The 7,175-nt window shown below is 55.9% G+C and overlaps 1 protein-coding gene across 1 annotated transcript in view; it reads right to left on the bottom strand.

Annotated features, from left to right (window-relative positions):
• The window catches only part of ANKK1 (ankyrin repeat and kinase domain containing 1), a 9,852-nt gene extending 2,906 nt beyond the window's left edge, over nucleotides 1-6,946 (bottom strand). The window contains 8 exon segments of the mRNA XM_032427738.1: nucleotides 38-102; nucleotides 105-137; nucleotides 814-945; nucleotides 948-968; nucleotides 1,284-1,333; nucleotides 1,571-1,722; nucleotides 6,753-6,838; nucleotides 6,841-6,946. Coding sequence (XP_032283629.1) covers nucleotides 38-102; nucleotides 105-137; nucleotides 814-945; nucleotides 948-968; nucleotides 1,284-1,333; nucleotides 1,571-1,722; nucleotides 6,753-6,838; nucleotides 6,841-6,946 — 645 coding nt within the window.
• Nucleotides 6,947-7,175: the final 229 nt, after the last annotated feature.

The raw sequence follows: 7,175 nt of genomic DNA, 5'->3' as shown, positions 1-7,175 counted from the left end.
CCCCCCCCCCCCAGCACTCACCTCCCGAGGCCGGTGCAGAGAGCTTGCAGGACACCTTCCTGGCCAGAGCCTCACTGTCTGGGTCTGCCACGGGACTCTGAGCAGGGTTAGCAGCATGTCTGTCTCGACTGTGATGTCTGCTCCATGAAGGAGAGAGACAAAAAGAGAAGCAACAGGCTGGCCAGCAGTCCGTTCCCCATTTTAGATACCCGAACATTCCCCGTGTCCCCCACGCCCCAAAATCCATTCCCGGACTCAAATATATCCATACATGTGCGTCAGGAGGGAGGAAAGCTGGATCCCGGCCGGCCGTGGCTCAGTGGGCCCACATTCAGCAGGTCCCTGGTCCTCTGATGGTCAGTCCTTTTCCATAAATGAGGGGGCAGGACTAGATGGGTGATCTCTGAGTGCTCACAGTTACACATGTGTGCGTTTCCACAGTGGCTAAAGGGGTCCATCCATGCCCGTGATCTCAGGGTCTGGGAACATGTTACAAATGAGGATGCTGTGGCCCCGGACGGAACCGGAGAACTCAGAAGCAGGAGAGCCAGGCCCCGACCCTTCAGCATGGGTTTTCGGCTCGGCCTCCCACGGGGATGCAGAGAGGAGCCTCAGTCCTCACTGCCCCCTCCCCCGCTGCCCTCCTCCAGCACTCTGACTCAGACCCTGCCCCAGCACCACATGGAGCGCTCAGGAGTGGCCCAGGCCCCAGCCACCTCCTCCCCTGCCCCCTGGAACCTCGGCCCAGGCTCCCACACGCTCCAGTCCCGCCCAGCTCCCCAGGCCCTTGGGCAGGGCAGGCCTGACAAGAACCTGGAAAGCAGGGCCTCTTCTTGGGGTCCTGATCCCAACAGCCCCTCATCAGGTTCACCATCTGCTGGGCCTCGCCTGGCCACTCGTCCGAGACAGGCTGCGGGGAGGGCCGCATGCCTGGGGCCCCTCGGCGACGATAGTCACCATGTTGAAGCCTGTGAGGGGAGGTCCAGCCTGTGTGCATGCTGGGAGGCAGGGCCAGAGCAGTGGGCTGGGCAGGGCGGTGGGCGGCTCCGAGGAGCCCCACAGGGATGCACACAGCAGGGGCCACATGAATGCACGGTGAATAAGCGGCTAGGTTAGAGGCTGAGATTCCAGCAGGGGAGGGAGGACGGAGGGTGGGGACGGGAATCCTTAAAGCGTATGCTGCTCCCCAACCCAAAGCCGCCACTTATCCTGTCCCTGCAAGCCCTCAGCCTCTCACAGGGCCTTCCAGGACCGCACCCGAGGCTGCCACCACCATCTGCTACCTGAATACGGTTTCTTCTGAGTGAGGAGCTCCCAGATGACGATGCCGAAGCTGCAGACAGGACAAAGTGCTCCCTGAGTCACTTTCTCGGATACCCATCGTCACCCCACCTGGGAGGCCCCATGGACCACACCCTCCCAGGCAGAGCCTCTCCAGCCAGAGTGCCCCTCCACCCTTCCCCCTCCGTGTCCTGGCGTGCCCTTGGGCCTTGGGGGGTCAGGCAGGGTGGTGATAAGCAGCATCCCCTCCACCCCTGGGAATGTGGCACGGAGCCCAGCCACCTCTCACCTGTACGTGTCGTACTTGGGCCCTGGGGCCTTGTTACTTTCCAAGAACAGCTCAGGGGGGATGTAGCTGAGGGTGCCCCGCAGAGCTGACCTGTCAATGTACTGCATCCGGGTTGACTGTTCCATCCACTTGGACAGGCTGAAGTCTGAAATCTGGGAGGAAGCCACAGGCCAGGATAAGGGAGCAATAGTCTTGTCTCCAGAAAACTGCCTTGATCCCTCAGAGTCCTGCAGCCTACCTTTTCCGGGACAGTGTAGTGGTTAAGAGCCTGGGCCTCTCCCATCTCTGCCACATGCGACCTGCATGACCTCAGACATGTTACTGATCTCCTCAGACCCTCAACTTCCTCATCTATAAACTGGAAATAATATGAACACTTAGCTCATAGTGCTTTTCTGAGCATGAAATGGGCAAATATGCAAAAAGCATCTAGAACTGCTCCTGGCACATCGTAAGTACTTAGGAGGTGTTGCCATTATCCAGAGGGGCTGTGGATAAAGTCTCATCCTGATCTTCTCCATTTTGGCTGCTTCTTCAATGAGGCAATCCACATCGTAGCTGCAGAGATGTGGGGCATTGAGGGATGGAAGGAGATGACCCGTTAATTCCAAGAGCAACTAGCAGAACAACAAACGAGGCTTAGTGCCAGGCTCTGGAGACCCAGAGAAACCTCGGGGCCTTGCAAGGTAGTGCAGGAGGAAGGAGAGTCCTAGAAGGAGGCCCAGCAAGATGCAGAGAGTGGGGCCGGGATGGCCGGCAGCGACGGGGACAGGAAGGGAAGGAGTTTGCAAGCTCAGGACCAAGTCCATTCTACAGAGGCGGCCACGAAAAGCCTCCCATTTGTTCTGCCACTTGGTCATATGTTTGTCTCCCCCAGTAGATCACAAACCCCTGGAGGACCAACATCACGCCTCATTCTTCTGTTTTAAAGGCTCATCTATGGCCATTTGATTATGAAAGTAATACAGATCCTTGTAGGAAATCAAGGGAATACGGGGAGCTATAAAGAAGAAAATTAAACCATCAGCAATCCAATCTTCCAGAGCTGGCCTCTGTTCATGTTTTAGTATGTTCTTTTACACATACACGTGCAAGGGGTCTCTCTCCTTTGCTCTCTCGGTTTTGCTCCTTCCTCCCCCGCCCCCCTCTGCCTTCCTATCACACGGTGTGGGCTGCTTTGCAATCTGCTTTTCCAGTTAAGAGTGGCACGGGGCGTCCTCACATGCTTTTCTCCCGAAGCAAGGTCTGCAATGGCTGCACCGTACTCCGTTTTATGGATGGATTGCAGTTATTCCTCTTGCTGCCCCCCCACACCCAGCGCATTACCACGCACGGCACAATACATCTTTGTTGAAGGGAACAGAAGTCAAGACTTAAGGGAAGGCCTTACAGAATAAGCATTTGCCGACTCTCTCCCCGCTCATTTCACTGTGCCCACAGAACAGTAGATATGCAAATTGTTGAGATTGTTTGGGGATTGCGGGGATGAGGATTAAGGAGAAACGACATTTTTAAAAGCACAGCATTTGCAAAGCTGCGTGGGCACTGCAGTGGGAGGCTGCCGGAATGCGCGCGCAGGGCGGCCCGAGAAGTCAGCCAGGGGCTGCTGACCTCCAGGAAAAAAGCACCTGATCTCCTTCGCATCCGGACAGGGTGGCTCCCGGCTCCCCCTGCTCTCGCCTCTACCTCTGCACTGTTCCAGAGACCTCCCCTCCACCTCTGCCGTACCTCTTATCTCTCTCCTCTTGTCCTTTCCAATTCCCAGGAGCTGGGATACCTGTCGTGGAGGGGCAAAGCCAGGGATCTGCCCTGATTTCAAATCCCAGTTTTACCACTTATGTTCTGCATGACCCTGGGCAGGTAAACTCGCTGGGCCTCAGTTTCTTCACTGTAAAATGGGAACGCCAGTAGCTTGCCCCGGACACCCAGACTTCTTGCCCCCGTGCGCTGTGCCTGCAGCTCATCCCCCACCAGCCCCCGTCATCGGGTGTCTGGTCTCGAAGCTTCTCTGAGCAGCGGTTGCTAACGTGTGCAAAGACCCCTGCATAGGGCTACAGCCCATGCACAGTTTTCAGGTCTCGGTTTCTCAGCCAGTCCAGGGCCGGCCCTTGCCTTCTCACTCGGCACCACCTCTTACAACCTCAGACCTGTCGTGGTCCTGGACATGGCGTGTCTGAAGCAGAACTCTGGGTTCTCCCTCGCCGCACCTGCTCCTCCCTCTGCCTTCCTCTCAGTGAATGGGGTCTCCCTCCTCCCTGTGCTCGAAGATCTGATGTCCTTGGTTCCTCTTCCTCTCCTTCCCACGACCAGTCCCTCGGTGCATTCTGTCAGCTCTACCCTCAAAATAGAGCAACAATCTGACCACTTCTCACCACCTCTACCCAGGGCCATCTTGACCCAAGCCTCCTAATCAGTTTCCCTGCTTCTCTCTTTCCCTCCGCCATCCATTCTCAATCCAGCAGCCAGAGTGATACTCGTAAAATGTCAGTCAGAGTATGTCATTGCTCTGCTCAAGACCCTCCACTGGCTTTCTTCTCATTCACAGTAAAAGCCAAAGTTCTCACACTGGTCTACAAAGCTCTGCATGATCTTTCCCTGGGCATAGCTTGTGACCCTCCCCTACTCTGCTCCTGCCATAAGGGCCTCTTGCTGGTCCTCCACCATGTCAAGCACATTCCCACCTCAGGACCTTTGCACTTGCTGTTCCCTCTGCTCTAAGACAGCCACATGGCTTGCTACTTGTTTGTTGCAAATCGCTATTCAAATTGTGACTAGTGATTTCAAGTCTTTATTAAATAGCAGCTTTACCCCAACTCTGGCAGTCCTTGTCTCCCCACCCCCATACCCAGAAAGCAGACAAGTTAATATTTCTAGATCAACTGTTTTCTTGGAAGATCAGGTTATTCAACACTCTTTAGGTATTTTCATCAAGAAAATGTCAGGTGGTTTAAGTGCTATAGATAAAAATGATTTATTTATATATTATTTACTAACTTATTTTCTGTCTTCCTCTAGATTCCTTCCTTCCTTAGACTATAAACTCCATGAGGTAGGGACTTTGTTTTGCTTACTTAGTGCTTATGATGAATGAATGTCATCCATGTCCTGGCTGCAATTACGAACTCTAATAAATGACTCACAAAGTTTCATATTGTTAGCTCAGACCTTCACGTGAAATCTATTTAACAATTCTTTTTGGCTGTTTAAAAGGCACCTTACACTCAACCTGTACAAAACTGAGCTCTTCTTCTTTTCCCAACCTGTGCCTCCTTTCATGTTCCCTTTATTAATTGTCAACAACATCATTCAACAGACACCAACTACGTGCCGGGCTCCGGATACAGCCGTGAACGGGCACAGACTCATCTCTCATGGAATAGACATTCTAGTGAGCCTTTGTTCCTCTGGGGAAGCCAGCCATCGTATTAACCTTGACACTCCTCTTCCTCATCGTCCCCCCCACAGACAACCCAGCACCAAGTCAAGGGGATGTTTACTTCCTAAATACTGTATAATCCATTCCTCTCTCCCTATCACTACATGCCAGGCTGGACTGCGATCATCTCTTGCCTGAACAATGACAACCCCTAACTGGACCAGAAGCCACTCTACCCTACCAATCCATCTTCCATCCTGCAGATTCGATCAACTCCTTTTTGTCATGCACCCCCCAACCTGGCTGCAAACTCTTCAGTGGCTTTCCACGGCTCCCTCTCTCTCAACTCCAGCTCCAACAGCCTTCCCCCACCTCATTCACTTACGATGCCCCTCCTGCCACAGGCCCTTTGCACTTTCTGATGCCTCTGACGAGAGGCTCTGCCCCCCAGGCTATAAGCTCCAGGAGAACAAGGCTATATCTGTTACACTCACCCTCATATCTCAGGGTCCAGCACAGCGCCCAACACCTGGCATTCGTCAAGTGAAGAAATGAATGAAGAGGTGTAACGAGTATCCAGTGAAAACACATAAAGCTCCTAGTGTAGTTACTCCACACTCAGAAGGCATTAACCATCATTAAATCCCTCGGCCCCTTTCCCTCAGAGGGTTCCCAGAACTTGGGAAGGGAAAGTCATTGTCAATGCCATCTGTTTTCTTTTGTCCTTCACTTCAAAGTCTAAATGATGTGGATAAACTGTAGAAAAACCTAACTGTGCTCCCAAGCTAGCATGAGGGTGTTGAAGGAGGAAGAGGGTCAAGCTGTGGGCTGTCTCACTTTGCCCGCATTCACGAAGCAGGTGGAAGGCCCAGCAATTAGAGAAGGGGCTGTCTCGAATGTGTGGGACCTGAGGCTGTGTCTTGGGGGCTTGCATGGTGACCAAAGAGAACACAACATCTACATAAGATGCCAATAGGAGATGCCCCTCGCCATGAACCTTGAGAAGAGGACACAATTCTCACACTCAGACTTCACATCCTAAGGATCTCCTTCATGGCTGCACAGGGAGTAAGCGTGCGGCCACTCCAAGCAAATCCGGTGGGAAGGAGACTGGAGCCCATCTCAACAGGAAGGCAGAGATGGGGACACACAGTGAGAAAGAGGCAGCCAGGAGAAAAAGGAGGCATGCCCAGGAGTGGCCGCACCGCACCTGATGGGTGGGGGAGGAGCCAGAAACAAAAGCAGGGACAGAGCCAAGCATCCCCAGCTTGACTGGCCAGTGGGACCTATGTGAGAGCCGGCAAGTGGCCCGGACAGGCTCTCAGGCCAGGAGGCTGGGCAGTCTCCAGTCCCCCGCCTCCCCCAGCCTGCAGTGGCCGGGCAGGGGCCACGCCGACGGCCACAGGAAGGGAGAGCGAGTGTGCGCTTCTCCACAGGTCAGGGAGCATCGCTGGGCCAAGTGCCAAAGACTCTCAGCAAGCCCAGCCCTGCCTGCCCTGAGAACTTGGGGCGGATCCAGGCGTGGCAGAGGGCCATCAGGAGCACTCATCACCACCCTGACCCCCAGGAGGAAGGAGGCCGACCAGTCGGGGAGGTCAGATGGGACAAAGGTGTCTTTGGAGGGTAGTTCTCGCTCCCCTTTGCCCTCCGTGGATTCCACAGACGGGTAGAGCGGCCCAACTGCGTTGCAGATAGGGAGACAAACGGCCATGGCTGGGCCTGGGTCAGGCCCCCCAGCCCCGTGGGGAGCTCCCCGGGGCCTCAGGCCGTCCCCTCTGAACGCTGCGGGGCAGCGCGGGCAGGTACCTGGCAGCCTCCGACTGGAGGCGGGGCGGGGGTGGGGGGGAAGCCCTTGACGGCGTACTCGGTCCTCCAGTGCTTGTGCTGCACCCGAACACCTGGCCGAAGCCGCCCTTGGCCACCCGGCGCCAGTCGCCCTCGAAGTCATCGCGGGTGAAGACGGCGAGGCTGCCCAGCCTCTGTTCCAGGCCCGCGGCCATGCGATCGGCGGCCGCCCGGCCCCTCCGGCCCCGCGCACTCGGTCCGCACCCGGCACCGGGCTGCAGGCGAGGCTCGAGGCTGGCGGGGCGGCGTCCTGCCTTCCTGCCGCTGTGGCCCCGGAGGTGGGGATGGGGAGGCGTCGGCACTCCCCCCTTCCGCGCCGGGAGGAGACACCCAAACGGGAGTCCTGGGGCCCCAGCAGCGATGGGCCCTGGCGGGCCTGGGAAG

This window comes from Phoca vitulina, unplaced genomic scaffold (genome assembly GCF_004348235.1).
Source record: "Phoca vitulina isolate PV1807 unplaced genomic scaffold, GSC_HSeal_1.0 scaffold38, whole genome shotgun sequence".
Classification (NCBI taxonomy): Eukaryota; Metazoa; Chordata; class Mammalia; order Carnivora; family Phocidae; genus Phoca; species Phoca vitulina.
This window is presented reverse-complemented; position numbering and strand designations above follow the sequence as displayed.